General features: G+C 40.1%; 1 protein-coding gene across 1 annotated transcript in view; it reads left to right on the forward strand.

Annotated features, from left to right (window-relative positions):
- Positions 1-2255: 2255 nt before the first annotated feature.
- Positions 2256-19578, forward strand: part of Cmtm8 (CKLF like MARVEL transmembrane domain containing 8) — a 100651-nt gene continuing 83328 nt past the window's right edge. The window contains exon 1 of the mRNA XM_027932474.3: positions 2256-2878. Coding sequence (XP_027788275.1) covers positions 2732-2878 — 147 coding nt within the window. The 5' untranslated portion in view covers positions 2256-2731. The remainder of the gene's footprint in view (positions 2879-19578) is intronic.

Here is a 19578-nt window from a genome sequence, read left to right on the forward strand (position 1 = left end):
CTCTGCCATTCTGTAACCTCAAAAGCTGAAAACCAAAAAGTGTTTGTTTGTTTGTTTGTTAAGTTTTCAGAAGATAGAGTTGGTAGAAAAACCTGAACTGATGTGAAGCTATTTATCATTTTTGTTCTCTCTCTTGGTGCATTAAAAAATGAGCACACTTCCAGAGGTAGTATCTATTGTCCCTCTCTTTGAAACTGGGCTAGCCTTGTCTTTGGTTTTGGCCAACAGAATATGGCAGAAATGATGCTGTGTAGTTTGAAGATCTGGACCTTAAGAAACCTGCAGCGTCTGCTTTTGCATTTATAGAAAGTTCCCTTTAATAGCCAACTCTGCAGAAGTCCCATATTCACAGAGAGAAAGGTTAGTCAGAAGGACTCTGAAATACCTGAATGGAAGTGAAGCCTTTTTGGACTTTCTAGTCCTGCCTAGCCATCAGCTGAAAGCAGCTGAGTAAATGCCTCCAGTCAATACCAGATAGAGCTAAAGAACCTGCCAGCCAAGCTCAGCCCAAATTCCTGGCCACAGATTCCTGAGCAAATAAAGCACTTATTTTACACTACTCATGTTTGGGAACATTTGTTACAGTGCAATAAACAACCCAAATAGACTGTCATTGATACATTTTCACTGCAGAAAATTAGTGTATTTGATTAGAGTGCTGCTCCAGACCTCACTATGGATGCATGGTATGGTATGTGTGCATTTTATCCTTCTAAGTTAAAGAAAAATCTGAATTCTGAAATCCATCTGGCCCCCAGGGTTTTTGGAAGGGATTATCCTTTGCATTATGAAAACAATTGTCTATACTTCTTTTTGTGTTACACACTCACTAAGTGTCAAGCATGTTGCCGGTCATTTCATGTATCTCTGATTTTCCCCCAAATGCATTAGCATTTCTCTAAGCTAGTAGCTCTCAAGCTTCACTTTGCATTAGTGTCTTTTGAAGGACTTATTCCCACACAGCTTCCTGAATCTATACTCAAAGGCTCTGATTCAGTGGGTCTGAGGTGAAGCCTGAGAACCTGTGTTTCTGGCAAGTTTCCAGGGTCGCTGAAGCTGTAGGTCCAGGGACCAGACGTTGAGACCTACTGCTCTAGGAAGAGCCCTATATTTAATAGTTTTATTGTGTTTACCCCCTAGCCCAAGGTGCTTATCCAGTGTACATGGACGGGATGGCTCCAAATGTTCATCTGTACCATGCTTCTGAAGCCCTTTACTCTGAGATCCACCTGGCTAGGCCCCAGACTTAAAAGAAACTAATTTCTTGTTTTTCTAGTTTGTCTTTTGTAAGTTCCTTCACTGTTGATTAAACATTGTGGATAAAATGTCTTTCTGATCTCTTTTTAACTTGTCTTGGACCAGATCAACGGGTATGTCTTCACTGAATTCAAAGCTCTTATTTGTGACCAAAGATTATTTCCTTTCCCTTTGGTGGTTTCAGAAGTTTTTTGTTATCCGTTCACAAAACAAGAGGGGCTACAGACAAGACACCTTTTAGGCCGGAGTCCGTCCGTCTAGGCCTGTCGTTTTTACAGAAGCCACAACTGAGGCCCAGAAAAGTGAAGCTATTTGCTTTTTGACCTACCGCCAACAAACACAAGTACCCTGCCTGAGTCAGGTCTAATCTGACCTGCACAAGCCGCCACACTGAGGCGTCCTCATCCCCTCCCCCATCCCCCAGGACAGAGCAGCCGATTTGTCACAGTAAACTTCATTTTGCACAAACCACACCTTTCAGGCTTTTTGGGAAACATTTTCCCCCAAGGGTGATGGGTCGGTCACATTGATTCATCTTGAACCAGGAACCCCAAACATCTCCCCCCTCCCATCTCCGGCCCAGGCGACCGATCCCTGCTGGAGAGCGCCTGGAAGCGTCTTGCTCTCCAAGGCCAGCGATTAAGTTGGTTCCTCAAATTGTTCGCGACAGGAGGGGCAGGAAATAACACCGCGCTCCAGTGGCTGCCGCAGCGGGAGGGGGGAAAGGGACTCCCAGGCAGTCCTGGCGGCCTGGCATCGATCTCGGGTCTAAGGTCCGACCGGGTCATAATTCCAGCCACTCTTCCCCCAGTTCCAGTCACCACCCACCCCCTGCCTCGGTCATTCTTCAAAGGGTTGAGTCCCTGAAGGCCTGGGTTTCCCTGAGGGGCCCCGGATGCCCCCGGGACCCGGCCAGGTGGAAGGAAACAGGTCAGCGGCCGCGGCCGCCCGAGGAAGGCGGAGCCTGGCAGGCTGGAGCCTAGAGGGCAGGCGGCTGGGACCCCGGCCCTCGCCTCCGCGCGGCTCACGGGAATGCTGGCCCAGCTGCACTGAAAGCGACTCTCTCGGTCGCTAGGTGTCCCGCAACAGGTGAAGAGGCCGCGCGCCCGCGACGCCTCGGCGGGGCGGTCCCTCTCCAGCCCGCCTCCCGCCCGCCCCTCTCCACGCCCCCTCCCCTCCTCCGGGCCTCCGCCGCCTTCCTCGGCCGCCGGGCGGCCTCCCCTCGCTCGATCTCCTCCTCCTGGGCCCCCGCGCCGCCCCGGAGCCCGCGCGCGGAGCTGCGGAGGGCGCTGCGCACTTGCGGGACACGCGTGGCTCCTGGATTGGCCCCGAGGGCGCCTCCGGAGCGCCCAGCTCCCAGCTCCAGCCGCGCTCCCCTCCCGCTCGCCGGTGTCCCCGGGGCACTGGGCCGCGCGTCAACCCCCGGACGCGCTGGGGGTCCCCGGGGACCGGCCAGCCCGATCCGGGCGCGACGATGGAGGAGCCGCAGCGTGCTCGCTCGCACACGGTCACCACCACCACCAGCTCCTTCGCCGAGAACTTCTCCACCACCAGCAGCAGCTTCGCCTACGATCGAGAGTTCCTCCGCACTGTGCCCGGGCTTCTCATCGTGGCCGAGATCGTGAGTGCCAGCGGGCCGGGGGCGGGGGAGGCAGACGGACCCGGCGCGTTGGCACCCGCTGTGCTTCTCCAATGGAACCTGCTCAGATCCTCGGGCAGGCTTTGGGGAACTCTTTTTTTTTTTTTTTTTTTTTTAACTCAGCCTCTATTCTTCGCAAAATGCAAAACTCAGAAGGAGATCCTTTCAACCTCTTGGGGAGAGAGAGGGTGGTGACTCTCACGATGTCTGGAGGGGGGAAGAAATCTAGTTTGCTGGGCACTCTCAGTGGAGATGATCTGTGCTGGGAGCAGGATGCCTGGTTCAAGTTTGTGTTGCATGTCAGGGACACTTGGTGCCTCCTTCACCTGATTTCCACGTGGATAGCCTCCTTCCTTAAAGTAAAACTTTCCTAAGATTGGGGGGGGGGTAGTGTGTGTGTGGGGGCTTTTCCTTTTTCTAATATCTCCCTGGTAAGTAAAAATGAAGTGAATGGGGTTGGGGGGTGGATAATCACTGGGTAAAATCTGAGAGTATCAACCTCTTTGAGAATTAAAGGGCCTCCTGTCTGGTGCTGTGCACATCCTGGTGCGGGCTCAGAAGGTCCTGCCAACAGGTGACAGGACATGTATTTGCTCCCCTCCATTGTTACACATGGAGACTGAGGACAAGTGATCTCCCCAGAAGTCCCAGCCAATCCTTCATGGCTGAGAAAGGACTGGAGCCCTGTTAACAGCTAGCAGTGGTCATTTACTGAGTCTGCCCCCTGTGCCAGGGTTATCAAATCCCTTAGATGCCTTAGAGATCTCATGTCGTCCACACAACAACCCTCAAGGTAAAGGTGGCTTTAATTAAACCCATTTTACATGTGAAGAAACTGAGGCCTAAGAGAGGAAGTCAACTATGCCTGTGGAGGGTGGAGCTGGAATGCAGACTCAGGCCAGCCTTTTTCCTGGTCTCTGTTCTTAACCGCTAAGGGGCATTCCTTCCATTTGTCTGGCCAGTACTCCTTCTGCTATCTCAGAGACTTGTTTAAACACTGTGGAATTCAGAACTGAGCCTGTGTGAAAGCTAGAAAGTAGACATATACAGTCCTGGACAGTCCCTTTGAGAAACCTTTGGTGAAACCTGTGTACATCAAAGAGCTTGCTTGCTCCTCCAGCGGCTCAAACCCTATCCTAGAGCTAGGGAATCCATCTCCCAAGTGTTCCAGTGCACAGAAAGTTTGAGTGATGTTGGCTTAGCCCTCCCAACTGATTTCCTGGCTGGTACTAAAGACTCGGGAGACCCAATAAAAAGCTGAAAATATTGGAATCACCTTACAGGGCCTGACTTTACAAAGTTCAACAAATATTTGCAGTGAGAGTGAAGGAGCTGGCAGTCGCCTTGCTTGAGCAGGGCAAACAGAAGCTAACACGATGGAGTTGGGGCTTCTATTATGGGGTGGGTTTCAATCAGGCATGAAATAAAATGCCTCTTCGTTTTCTGACAACAAGCTCAGATATGCTCTCTGTGCCATACTTTTTCAGACAATATGAAAGTGAAGGAAGAAATGTAAATGGCCCACAATCCCATTACTAGAAGTAACCATTGTTGACATGTTGGCATGTATCCTTTTAGATTTCAGTGAGGTTTTTTTTGGGTACTGGGGATTGAACTCAGGGGCACTAAACCACTGAGCCACATCCCCAGCCCTATTTTGTATTTTATTTAGAGACAGGGTCTCACTGAGTTGCTTAGCGCCTTGCCGTTGCTGAGGCTGGCTTTGAACTCGCGATCCTCCTGTCTCAGCCTCCTGAGCCACTGGGATTACAGGTATGTGCCACCGTGCCTGGCATTTCGGGGAGCTTTTTGAAAAAGGTGGAAAAACCATGTCACCCTTATTACTGCTGTAGGCGAGTTATTTATTTATTTATCTATCTATTTATTTATTGGTACCGGGGATCAAACCCAGAGGCACTTAACCAGTGAGTCACATCCCCAGCCCTTTTTTTATATTTTATTTAGAGATAGGGTCTCATTGAGTTGCTTAGAGCCTTACTAAGTTGCTGAGGCTGGCTTTGAATTCAAGGTCCTCCTGCCTCAGCCTCCCAAACCATGCCCTTGCTCCACGGCACCTGGCTGAGTTTTTATTTTTGACAGAGATAATTATGGACATGTTTCAGAATCAAACAGTACTACAGGCAGAAATCTTTTCCTCGCTCTCCATTCCTAGAGACAACCATATTCAAGACTCTCAGCGCTCTGAGTAATGTGTCTCTAAGCTTAGAGTTTTCCCCCAGCTTGCCTGCATTGTCCCACCGCCTTTCTGCTCTGAAAGCTGAAGCCTTCACTGTCTCAGACCACCTCCAATTACATAATACCCTTCCTGTCTCCCAGGACGGTCATCAGGTGATTTGGTTTGGACCAACAGCCACTACTGACTCATGATACCATGAACACTTCAGAGCTGAGCCACAGAGTAACCTTGAGCACTTTTCCTGCCCAATTTCTTGCTTTCTTTGGTGTTAGTAATGCCCTTTTCACATTTCTTATTTCCCCACATATTTAGTCACCGATTTAATTGGAGTTGTCCAAATCTCTGGCTAGAAAGAGCCCACTGTATTCTATCAGGGTTATCCTGACCTGCCTGACCCCCGGGCCTCTGACCTGCTCTCACTTGTCTGGTGACTGCACCGTCACGTGAAGTTCTGTGCTCTCTGTCTCGGGTTGGAGGCTGTACCTCTTCTGGTCAGTGTCCTACTCTGATTTGCTTTACCTGCAGGAGGTGAGCAGCTCATAGTTACCTAAGAAATGATGCAAGTGGAAATTGAGATTTTCATCTTTCAGAATTCTACTGTTACACATAATTTGACTGTTAGACTGGAAATAGTTGATCTTCAGAATTTTAAAAGTATTCTATAGTCCTTTAGCTGTTCTGATTAAAAAAAAAAATTTATTTCAATTCACCTCTGCTCACCACATTGGAAACCTATAGAATATTCCTTCTCCTCAGAGATCTGAGTTATCAGTGATGTGTTTTCTTCCCTTATACTGGGGACTTAGTGTGTTCTCCCAAATAAGGAAAACTCATGTAAGTTTAAGGAGATTTAAAAAAAATTTGTTTTTCTTTCCACTTTTCATTTCTTTTCAAAACTCTTTTTATACTTATTTTTTCTATCATGTGGTTTTTGCAATTTTTCTTACTGATTGTGACCTGCTATTTGTACCTATGATGCCATGAACATTTTTCAGATCTCTGTTTTCTTGCATTGTTAGTTTTCTCGTTCTTTTCTTTTTAATATTTATTCTTAAGTTTTAGGTGGACACAATATCTTTATTTTACATTTATGTAAATCTGGGTGCTGAGGATCGAATCCAGTGTCTCGTGCATGCTGGGCGAGCACTCTACCACTGAGCCCCAGCCCCAGCCCGCATCGTTAGTTTTCTATCATAAGGAAGTACCATATTTGATTTCCTTGGTCCTCTTAAGACAAATACGTTTCTAAATTTTACTAATATAAGCAATGCTGCAGCTGCTGTCCTTCTTTGTCTATCTTTCTGGGCTTGCACAATGGTTTTCTTGAGGAAAAGTTCCTTAAAGTAAAATCATTGGGTCAAAAGGTATGCAAATTTAAGGATTATGTGACATATTCTGCAGTTTTACTGGTCAAAATTGTCATCAGCAGTGTGCACTTTTTAAAAAAAAAATTACTTTTTTTTTTTTTTTATTAAACGAACTCTTAACATTCAGAATGCTGAAGAGCCCCTGAAATGATATACTATGTTTTGATTCTAAGATTTTTTAAATTCATGATTTGACATTTGGATCAGGATGTAGCTTCAAATTGATGGTTTCTTGGATATTATGAATTATGGTACCACTGATTCTTTATCTGGAGGGGTATATGTGTATTTCTAACTATCACTGTCCCTTTTCTGAGATTATGCTAAACCCAAACGCAGAAAAATGCTACTTTTCCAGCCCTGTAAAAATATTGAGATGAAGAATTACTGAGATCCTGACTTCTGCTTGGATCCGAGGAAATGAAATAATAGAACAAAACACAATATTTCCCCAAATCACTTGTCAAAATTGCTTTCTGGGCTGGGGTTGTAGCTCAGTGGTCAAGCGCTTGCATAGCATGTGTGAGGCACTGGGTTCAATCCTCAGCTCCACATAAAAACAGATACATAAAATAAAGGTATTGTGTCCATCTATAACTAAAAAAAAATATTTAAAAAAATTGCTTGCCCTGGCCTTCTTGCGGGGGTGAGTGGCAGTAGCTATGCCTACTAAGACACTTAAGGCTATGCCAGTGTAACACCGTGTTGAAACCAAATCATGGCAGTTTCCTTCCTTTTAAAGTTTTATAACAAGCTAGAAGCAATCCAGTACTTGACCTGTGAATTGTAGGATGCTGTGATCTCATACCTATTACAAGTACTTGAAGAATAAAAGTGATTTATAAGAAGCTGAGTTAATTGCACCCTTCCTGTATTGGTGACTTTAAAATGAATTATAGCATCCACATAATAATGTTAGGTCACCTTTTATTTACTTACTGTCATGAGCAGACTTGGTTGGGGAAGGACAAATAGGGTTAACTGAGAACTGTAATCGAAATTGCTATCTTGTTCCTTTTTTAAAAAAGTAGTGAACGTGGCTTCCGTTTCACAAAAGCAATATCCAGACTTTGTAGGAAAATTGGAAAAATACAGGTAAGAAAAAAAAAATCAAAAAATGAATTCTTGCTCCCACAGTGGTTTCTCAAGGGCACAGTCTAGAAGTGGGTAGGGTCCTGAAGTTGTTTTGGTTATTGTACCACCTGGGCTTTATACTGGTGTTTAGTGCCCTGGGGAGTAGAACTATTAAATGTCCTGAAATGTATGGAACAGTCTCCAACAACACAGAATCCCTTCACCAAATTCCAGTAGCCGTTGGTTCACTGTTCATTGTTGGGGAACTGAGTGAACCATTGTTTACCCTTTGGAGTAAAGTGTTCCAAAATTTCTTAAGTAATTTTATATTATTAACCAATACGTTTTGGGAGAAAAAAAATATTCTTATTGTTTCTTGCCATGACCGTCTGTGCTGGTATCTGCCATTTGTCCCCAGATCCATTCTCCACCTGTTCTCTACCTGGGAGGCTGACCTGCTGGACTCTCAAGGACTCCCCACCCTCTGACATGCCTCTTGCTTCATTCATTGGTGTCCCCAGCAGGAGGTTCTGGGGGAAAAGAAAGCAAATTCTGGGTACCCATTCCCCAGGAGTCCTCCTTGCTGGGTCTCAGCAGGTTAGCTGTGTCCCTCCATGAAAGGTGGGCTATCTGGCTGCTGTTTTCTCTGGCACTGATCACTGTCCACTCCCGCTCTGCTTACTGTTTCCAGATACTGTGCTATCACTTGTGGTTTTCCTGCATCCTGCTTTACAGATAGCACCTTTATTAAACTCTGCTCGGATTACCTAATGTGAGTGTGCCTGGTTTCCTGCTGAGACCTGACCTATTGCATTTCTTATCAATGATTAATTTCTTAACGACATTCTTAATGGCCACGTAGTATTCCAGAAATATCTAGGCTCCAACTATTCAATGTGTGTTTATTTCCTTTTCCTAATAGCCGTGTAATAAATATCCATTAAGCTAAATCTTCCTGGACGTCTGATATTTTCTCAGGATCAAACTTAGAATTGATAAAAAGCGTCAATGAATCTTTTTTTTTTTTTTTTTAAGTTTTTTAGCTGTAGTTGGACACAGTACCTTTATTTTACTTATTTTATGTGGTGCTGAGGATCGAACCCAGTGCCTTGCATGTGCTAGGCAAGAACTCTGCTGCTGAGCCACAACCCCAACCACCAATGAATCTTCTTTAAAGCCAAGTTTATTAGATATGCAGTAAAATTTACACTTTTTGGTGTAAAGTTCTATGAGTTTGGCTGTGTGTGTTTTTAAAAAAAACAGCGTCGTTGAGATATGATTCATATATAAAGCTGACTTTTTTTAAGGTCTACAGTTTAAGGAATTTTAGGTTATTCATAAGAGTGTACAGCTATTACCACTATTCAATTTTAGAACTTTGCCTGAAAAAAAAAAAATCCCCTCTTAGCAATCACCCCCCATTCCTCCCTTTCCTCAGCCTTTAGTAATCATTAACCTGCTTTCTCTGGACATTTCATGTAAATGGAATTCTACACTATGTGGCCCTTTCTGTCTGGCTTCTTTAAGAACCATCCATCCATATATAGAATTCATAAGCACATTATTCCTTATGTTGTCAAATAATATTCCATTGTATTTATATGTTTATTTTTTCATTCATCAGTTGATGGACATTTGGGATTCCATATTTTGACTAGTGCGAATAATGCTGGGATGAATTTTCATGTATAGGTTTTTGTGTGGACATTTATTTTTGGTTTTCTTGGGCATTTGGCTGGAAATGGAATTACTGGGTTACATGGTGACTCTGTTGAACATTTTGAGGCACTGCTAGACTGTTTCCAAAGTGGAAATCAGCAACAGAATGTTCTGGATTCTCTGCATCCTCACCAAGACTTACATTCTATATTTGATTCATGTCATCCTAGGGGCTATGCAGGGGTGTCTCATTGTGGTTTTGGTTTACATTTCCATCGAGACTAATGATGCTGAGCAATCTTCATGTGTCTATGGAGCATTCGTGTGTCTTCTTTAGAGAAATGTCTATTCACATCCTTTGCCAGTTTTGGGACTGGGGTTGTGGCTCAGTGGTAGAGCACTTGCCTGTCACATGTGAGGCACTGGGTTTGATCCTCAGCACCACATAAAAATAAGTAAATAAAATAAAGGTACTGTGTCCATCTATAAGTAAAATATATATATATATATATTATATATTATATACAATATATAATACATATACATATTTATAATATATAAATATATATGTATGTATTTTTTAACAAACCCTTTGCCGGTTTAAAAATATGATTAATTTGGCTTTTAGGGCAGAGTTGTATGAGTTCTATACATATTCTGGTACAAATTCCTTTTCAGCTATATGATTAGAAAATATTTTTCTCCCATTCTGTGGGTTGTCTTTTCAATGAAGTTCTTGATAGTGTCCTTTAAAGTGCAAAAGTCCTTAATTTTGATAAAGTTCAATTTATGTGTTTCTTATTTTGTTTGGGTTTTTGATATCATATCTAAGAAGACTTTGCCTAATCTACAGTCATGAAGATTTACTCCTGTATTTTCTTCTAAAAGTTTTATAGTTTTAGGTCTTACATTTATGTTCATTTTGAACTTGTTTTGTGATCTATGGTTCATTTTGAACTCGCTTTTGTGTATGATGTGAGGTAGAGTTTAACTTCAGTCTTTTAAATGCAGATATCTAATTTTCCCAGTACCATTTATTTTTTTTTTTTACCATTGAATTTTCTTGGCATCCTTATTGAAAATAAAGTGACCATAAATATAAGGATTTATTTCTGAATTTTCAGTATATTTGATTGTCTATATGTATACCCTTATACCAGTACCACCCTGTATTGATGACTGTAGCTTTGTGCTAAGTTTGAAATCAGAAATCGAAATCCTTCAAATTTATTCTTCTTGTCTAAGATAATTTTAACTATTGTGGGTCCCATGCATTTCTACATGAATTAGGATCAACTTTTAATAACTGTAAAAACATAAAAAGGCAACTTACAATTTCAATGTGGCTTATGTTGAATCTATAGACCAATGTGGCAAAAATTGCCATTTTCACAAAATGATCTCCCAATTCATGAACATGGGATGTCTTTCCTATTATTTAGGTCTTCTCTAATTTCTTTCAATAGTATTTTGTGTTTTTAGCATATGTGTCTTGAGCTTCTCTTATTAAATTTATTCCTAAGTATTTTATTATTTTTGTTGCTATTGCAAATGGAATTATTCTCTTAATTTCTTTTCCAGATTATTTAGTACTAGATTATTGAAATCCAGTTGAGTTCTACATCCTTGATATTGTATTCTACAACTTTTCTGATATTTGTTAGTTGTAATATATTGTTTTTGTATGTGTGGTTTGTCATATGTTTTTATTGTTTCTGATATTTCAGCCAAGTTGTACAAAAATGTTGTGTCAATTTGCATTTCCTCTCGTGGTGTTTCATGAGTAACAGGATTTGTTTCTGCAGACCCACACTTTCTTTTGATATTTGCCAATTAGAGATGAGAGAGATTCAAAATAATAAAAACTCATTTGGCCTGGGAACCTGCCAATCAGAGAGAACACCAGCCATAAACAATATTCAGGGGAGCGTGGACATGTGAAAAAGAACAAATTGTTTTTGTTTGCATTTCTGTGATTATTGAAGGAAGTTGTACATTTTAAATATGCTTATTAGCTATTTCTTTCTATTTTGGGTAACTTCTTGCTTTTTCTTCTACCTACTTAAAAAAGGAGGGATATTTCTTTCTTTAAAAAACATTTTTAAAGATATAAAAGAGGAAGAATCCCTTAATGAAAATTACTACCTGGGAGGGAAATAATAATGAATTGGGTGTGTGTTTGAATGGGGATTTTTGCTTGCTTGCTTGCTTGCTTTTTCTTTTCTTTTGTATCTGGGATTCAACCAGAGGTGCTTAACCACTGAGCAACGTCCCCAGCCCTTTTTATATTTTATTTTGAGACAGAGACTCACTAAGTTGCTTAGGGCCTTGCTGGATTGCTGAGGCTGGCTTTGAACTTGTGATCCTCCTGCCTCAACCTCCCAAGCAACTGCCGTTACAGGCATGAGCCATCATGCCTGGCTGGGATGCTTGCTTTCTAACTCTTTATTTTTATTTATGATTTAATTTAATTTTTTTTTTTGGTGTCGCTGAGGAATGAATCCAGGATCCTATGCATGCAAGGCAAGCACTCTACCAACTGAGCTATATCCCCAGTCCCTATGATTTAATTTTTTAAGAATGAAGATAAATTTTTGCTTAAATGTAATTGAAGAAACTTAAAATATAAAATGTACGTTATAAAAATAAGTTTCAGGTCACTTAAATAGTCTCTTTCATTCCCTCCCTCATTTATGTGAAGTATCTTAATATTTTTCCACATTATTTTCTTGCATACATTTCCTGTATGTTATGGTTATTAATTTTCTCATCTGTTACCTGCTATTAATGTCATCATGCCATGTTTCATCAAAGAAAGTTTTTAATTTGTTTGAAGTCTTAACTTTCTTTAGCTTTCTGAGCTTTAACTTGCTTAAACAGGGCTTCCCCATGATTATACAAATATTTGAAGAAATTATAGGAGACAAAAATTTTATGTTAAGAATACTTACATACTTAAATTGTCAGACATTCTCTTTGTGTAATATAACAATTTTACATTTCTTCCCAACTGGATATTCAGGTGTCTCGCTATGAATCAATTATATTCCCCTATGTGCATAAATATTTCTTGACTCTCTTTTGTTTTATTTTTAAGTCAATTCCAGACCTCTTTAATTATAGTTGTATTGTGCATTTTAATACCCACTAGGGTAAGTCATACAAGTTTATTTCTTTTTCTGTTCTTGTATATTACACTAACACTTGTGGCTTTTAGAGTCAGCATTCCTTAAATTTCATTACAACTTGGATTGTAGACATGTTACATTTATAATTTAATTTTAAAAGTTATCTTCCTGGTATTTTACCATCTAAGAATAGTGTCTCCATTTATACAGGTCCTCTTATTTTCTTAAAATTCTTAGTTGTTTTTATTTTTCCAGTAAGTAAAAGTTTTTATTTTCCAGGTAAGTCTTGTGCATGCCTTCCTTGATTTAATTATTTTTCATTGTTGATGAATGATATTTATAAAAAATGAATTTGGTTTATAAAATTTTGATTACTTGTGATATATAAAAGCTATAGACTATTATTTTTTGTAGTGCTGGGGATGGAACCCAGGGCCTCATGCATGCGAGGCAAGTGCTCTGCCACCAAGCTATATCCCCAGCCCTTTTATTTTGAGACAGGGACTTGCTAAGTTGCCCAGGCCACCCTTGAATTTTTGATCCTTTTGCCTCCACCTCCTGAGTAGCTGGGATTGCAGGTGTGCACCATAGAACCTGGCTGAAAGCTATTTGTTTTTTAATTTTGATCTTGTGTGTAGCCATCTTATTTGAATTATTCTCATAATTTTTATTATTTTTTATTTCATAAATAAAAGTAATATCTGTAAATACGGTTGTTTCACTTTCTTTTTATACTTTTACTTTTTCATCATTGTATGAGTTAAGACTTCTAGGATAATGTTGGATAATAAGGATATCCTTGGTTGACTCATAATTTTAATTGGATGTTTCCACTGTGTTATGGTTTAGATCTCAGTATATCCCAAAGGCTCATGTGTTGAAGGTTGGTCCCCAAAGCAGCAATGTTCAGAGGTGAGGATTTTTAGAAATGATTGGATAAGGAGAACTCTTATTTCATCAATGGATTAATCCATTGAGGGATTCATAACAGTGGAGATAGTAGATACTGTAGGATTTGGAATCTAGTTGAAGCAGGTCTTCCCCTAAGGGATTCTCTCTTGTCCCCAGGCCCTCTCTCTCTGCCTTCCAGCCACCATGCAATGAGCAGTTTTGTCCTACCACATGCTGCTGCCATAATGTTCTTCTCATCTCAGTACAGAACCATGAAGCCAGCCAACCATGGACTAAACCTCTGAAAACATGAGTCAAAATAAGTCTTTCTCCCTCTATGTTGTTTTCTCAAGAATTTTGTGTCAGCAACAAAAAATTGATTAACACACACTGTTAAAATGATAGTGCAGTTTTAGCTTCAGGGTCTGATAGGTCTTCTTCCTTGATTTAAGGAAGGGAAGTTCAATTGTGTACTCATTTTAATCAGGAATGTGATCTGTGACTGTGAATGGAAATGGAAAAAGGAGTTTGGATTTGGATGGGGGTAGCTTTTTATTGAGGTGATTGTATGGGGTATTGTTTTCTTTGGTTTGCCAATGTAGTGAGTTATATTAGGAAACCTAATGTTGAAACACTTTTGCTCTCTTGGGATAATCAATATTTAGTTATTCATTATACACCACATACCATTTAGTCAATGACAAACTGCATATACAATGGTGGTCCCATAGTTTATATTGTCTAGTGACATTTTGGTCATCTTGATTTGTGTAACTGTACATCATAATGATTGCACAATAACAAAATCATATAATGAAGCATTTCTCATAATGTATCCCCACTGTTAAAATAGCACATGACTGTAATGTATTCTTTTAATAGACTATTGGATTTAAAATGTCTTTTTTTTTTTTTAACTCTTGGATTTGAGTTTTTAATATGATATCTGGGGATATCGTGTCTTTTAGTTTCCTTTGCTGTGTTCTTTATCAGCTCTATTCATAGTGGGGTTGGGAGGGGGAGCATGGGAGGATTAGATGAACTCTAGATAGGGCAAAAGGGTGGGAGGGGAAGGGAGGAGTCATAGGGGTAAAAAAAAATGGTGGAATGCGATGGATATCATTACCCTGAGTACCTGTATGAAGACACGATTGGTGTGAATATACTTTATATACAACCAGAGATATGAAAAATTGTGTTCAATATATGTAATGGAAATTGTAATGCATTCTGCTGTCATATATATAACAAACAAGAATAAAAAAATAAATTTAAAAAATCACCTTATCAGCTCTTTTGGAGCACTTATCTATGTTTTCTTCCTGTTGTTTTTTTTTCAATTGAGATGAGATTTACATAACAAAGTCAATCAGTTTAAAATGAACAATCAAATGACATTTAGTCTATTTCCAGTGTTGTAAAGTTGCCACTTCTAATTCCAAAATATTTTACCTCCTCCAAAAGGAGATACTTTATTTATTTATTTATTTTTAAACCTTCTTTGTCATCTTGTTATTTGTACATCTTCTATGTCATACGTTCATATAGCTAGATTTTACTTCTATACCCAATCTGGGAACTTGTCTTTCAGTATGAAAATTTGACACATTTATAATTATTGTATTTTGGGTTTTTTTGGGGGGGGGAGGGAGAGGGGTACCAGGGATTGAGCTCAGGTATGCTCGACCACTGAGCCACATCCCCAGCCCTGTTTTGTATTTTATTAGAGACAGGGTCTCACTGAGTTGCTTAGTGCCTCGCTGAATTGCTCAGGCTGCCTTTGAACTTGCGACCCTCCTGCCTCTGCCTCCAGAGCCACTGGGATTACAGGTGTGCGCCACCATGCCCGGCTTAATTATTGTAATGGGTTATTTGGAATTCTGAGTTTTCCTTATTTTCTCTTCTAGTAATTGAAAGTTATTTGTTTGGAGTTACTCTGTAATTTCTGTCTACGTTTAAATTCATATTTTTTAACTACTTAGAGAATTAATCAAGATGTATGGCTGTATTACTACATTCAAAAGAACACTGTCTCTCCCTTGTCCATTTCTAGTCATGTACCTTGTGTTAGCCAATATTTTTCCCCTGGACTATTTTTTTTTTTTTTTAAGTTGGAAACCCCTTGCTTGTCATTAGTTTGACACCAAATGCCCCCCAGGAATCCCTTATTGCTCCAGATTGTGGTTGCTCTTTCTAGCTTTCAACACTATTAGGTATTTTAAATTTCTTCAAAATCATTTTAGTGAGATTTGGGGAGAATAAAGAAGTCAACATACAGACGTAGTCAGCTATAGAGAAGTTCTACTGTTTTGTTACATACAGATAGTTTTAATGTATATAAAGAATATTGACCTTTTGTTTTTATGAATATGTTTCCATTTTGTCATCCCTTAATTTTCTTTTTCGTAATTGTACCCATAAACCGAAGTTTATCTTCAGATCTATCAGCCTCATTTTCCCCTAACATTTGGTGTCATGCTTACTAGCAAAGCTAAGTATAGTTGATGAAATTGATCATACATTCATATTTATGTATATTTTTCTTGTGGTACTTAAAAATATTTGCTGTGGCTTAAATGTGTCCTCTGAAGTTCATTTGTTGAAAACTTTATCCCCAATGCAATAGTGTTAAGAAATGGGACCTTTAAGAGATAAGTAGGTCATGGAGACTCTTGTCTTCAAAAATATTATTGAGGGGCTAGGGATGTGGCTCAAGTGGTAGCGCGCTCACCTGGCATGCGTGAGGCACTGGGTTCGATCCTCAGCACCACATTAAAAAAAAAAAAAGATATTGTGTTCATCCAAAAAACTAATATAAATAAATAAATGTATGTTATTGAGTAAGTAGATTCATGATTAAAGAATGAGTTTGGCCCCCTTACCTTCTTTTACTCAGGAGAGTGAACTCTTGCCTTTAACCTTCATCCATGAGATGACCCCAAAAGAAGACCCTTGCCAGCCAGGCATGGTGGCACACCCTATAATCCCAGCAGCTCAAAAGGCTGAGGCAGGAGGATCACAAGTTCAAGATCAGCCTCAACAACTAAAGTGAGGCCCTAAGTAACTTAGCAAGACTCTGTCTCAAAACAAAAAAAATAAAATAAGGCTGGAAATATGGCTTAGTACTTGAACACCCCTGGGTTTAATCCCTGGTACCAAAACAAACAAACAAAAAAAGAAGGCCCTTGCCAGATATAGGTCCCTCAACCTTGGACTTCCCAGCCTCCAGAACTGCAAAAACCAAATCTCTGTTCTTTGTAAATTGTCCAGTCTCAAGTATTATGGTATAGTTGGCATAAAATGAACTAAGGTAATATTTAACCTTAGTACTGAAATTTATTTTAGCAGAAGTTGCAAAGTTGGGTTCTAACTTTGTTTTCAAATATCTACTCAGTTATCGCAACATTTTATGTAGATAAATCCATTCTTCATTTACTGATCTAGATTGCTTCCTCCTTTTTTCCCCATTTACTTACTTTTTATATCTGCTTGGGTTAAATCCTATACCGTGTTTTGTTGTTTTACTATATCTGCAGCTTTAGAAATCATTTGAACATCTCATAGGGTAATCTACCCCAGCTGTGATTTTTCAAAGTTTCTTCCTAATTTTCACATGTTTATTCTTCAAGTTGACTGTTAGGATTTTTTTAAAGTCATTCACAGCTGTGTCCCCTGTCCGTTGTCAAATTATATTGGCTTTTTATAAAATGCTTGGGCTACTCTAGTTGCTAGGAGGGAAACTCCTCATCTGTTTCCTGCCCCATATTACCTTAGTTTTGGTTGTTTTTCAAGGTCTTTCCCAGTCTAAAATGCTATGAGTTTTAAAGTGAAAATTCACAATAATATCTTGTTTATTCAGTCATCAAAAATGTGGAATATTTATCAGATGCCAGAGTCTGTGTCTTTTGACACTTAGACCATAGAGAGAAATTTCATCTATTTGTATTTAAACAAATGATCAATGATAAGATGTAGGACATGAAAAAAAATATATGCTTAGGGAGATGTTGAATCATAGTAAGGGGGAAAAAAAAAAACAAAAAACCTCAGGTTTTTAAATTTGAGCTGAAATTCAAGAGGGCACTTATTCTTTCCAGGCCTTGGATCCTTTATTCACCTCACAGAGTTAAGTCTAAAATGCAGTTTGCTTCTAATTTTCACTAAGATTTATGACTATTTCCAGGAAGGTAGCAATACTTTTTCTTAGATGAACATTTACCCCTTAAAGGATTTTCACATTCATTGCCTTGCTTGATAAGAAACCAGCCCCTGTGTTCTAGGGAATTCCTCCTTTATTTCATTTCGTTTCTGGTTGAGCCATGATTTGAAGAAACAAATCATACATGAATGAGTTCATCATGCCCTTGAGGACTGCCAGATGGGAAAATCCCATCTGATTGCTTGTCCCAGCCAGGAGATCCTTGGTAACCAGCCCAGTAGCATCTTTCTTCCATGGGAAAGTAGGATATCCATTGTCTTGGTCAGGGTTCAGTTGCAGATGACAGAATCCATTTTAGCCAGCCATAGTAGCAAGGGATTTGCTGAGTATCATTGGATAGCTTTCAGATTTTCAGTAGGGTTGAAGGAGCAGGCTGTACACTAAATTTCCAGGAATAACATCTAGAATCATCCATGGACGCAGCCTGACACAAACAGGAAGGCGAGGAAGCAGTATCGACTCTCACAGACTGCCAGGTCCTGGTTCTCCACCATCTCCACTGTCACATATGGTACTATAGGGTACAAGCTCTCTGATTCACCTCAACACCATGAAGCCAGTAATAGGATACTGGAATTTCAGTTACCACCACCACAGCAAAACAAAAACTCCTCCCTAGGTTGTGTCTGCCAGTGGAAACACAGGTGTAGCCAAAGCGTGTCCTCTGGCCGTGATGTTGTTTGACCTTCTTACTCTTGGATGGGTGTGTCTGTGAAGCTACATAAACATGTGTGGGACCTGAGCGACAGTCTGGCTTTCCAACCTTGGGTGGGCAGTGAGGGAGTCAGGGACAATTCAAGGGAATAGAGGAGAGGGGATCCACAGGTAGCTTCTGTTATATCTGCTTTCACAGTAGTCTGCCAGGTCACTGTATTGAAAACCAATTGTGATTTGCTGCATTACTAAAACATTGTAAGGACTTAACTGTTTTTTTCATTGGAGACATGCATTTGATTTCTAGCTGTGTGCTCTTCTGTAACTGATCTAATATTTCCTGAACTCCCATCTATGATAATGAGAAAAGTAATGATGACTTTACACGTTAGCAGCAAATCAAGTGAGCTAAAGCACATGAGAACTCTATCCCAGAGGTAAATATTAGCTTATTCCTTGGATAAAGGTATATTGATTCTGTTACTTCTTCCCTCAGTGCATAGGTCAATCCTGCTTGGACAGGCATTTGGGGTGAGCAGACATATCTCAGCTTCTAGAGCATTCTCACTTAGCACTGAGCATGAGCATAGAATTGAGCCTCTCTGATATATACCCAGCTTAAGATCATACCTTTAAAAAAGGTTTGAAGCTTAAGAACCACAAAGATCTGCTTATTTTAATTAAAAACAATTTTTTTTTGTTGTCAATGGGTGTTTATTTTATTTGTTTGTTTATATATGGTAGAATCGAGCCTAGTTCCTCACATGTGCAAGGCAAGTGCTGTACCACTGAGCCACAACCCCAGCCCCAATTTTAACTTTTAACATGATGAGTTCATTCAGACTTTGTAAAAAACAAGTCGAATGATCTAGCCATAATAATGAACAATACTAGCCTCGCAGGTACAATAGAAAGATCTCATCAACTAACACACCTTTTTAAGCCATGGGGTGGTCCATTTCCTGGAGGTCTGAGTGTAATGACCTGTGTTGGAAAACATGCAAAGCTCTGAGCTGCTTCTTCCTTATCTCACCTTGCCCTTTCCTTCGAGTATCCAAAATCTAATTATAAGAGGTGCCACTTTCTGGGGGCAGAAAGAACTCAGAGGAGAAAGACATCTTTATTGTTTATTTATAAACCTGCCTTGTTTCTAGGAAGGGCTTGAAGCAGGACAAAAATCTTTAAATTGAGGCTTTAAAGGTTGCAACAAGAAATACATAACAATCAAGCATCAAAGATTTTTTTTTTAGAGAAAAAAAAACCTGGTCAGAAACATTAAGCCCCAACCAGGCTTGAAGGGGCATCTTTGACTAAGATACATGAGAGATGGCTAACAGTTTTCATGACTGCCGTGCATAGCAGTCAACAGCAGGAATGTATTGAGGACTCATCATCTAATCTCCCTTGAACTGTAGGTTTACTTTAGGGAGAAAAAAGTCTGTGTGCTTTGGAGCACTGACCTTGTGATTCATAGGACCAGAATTTCCTTAGAG

The sequence above is a fragment of the Marmota flaviventris genome, chromosome 1 (assembly GCF_047511675.1).
Source record: "Marmota flaviventris isolate mMarFla1 chromosome 1, mMarFla1.hap1, whole genome shotgun sequence".
Taxonomy (NCBI): domain Eukaryota; kingdom Metazoa; phylum Chordata; class Mammalia; order Rodentia; family Sciuridae; genus Marmota; species Marmota flaviventris.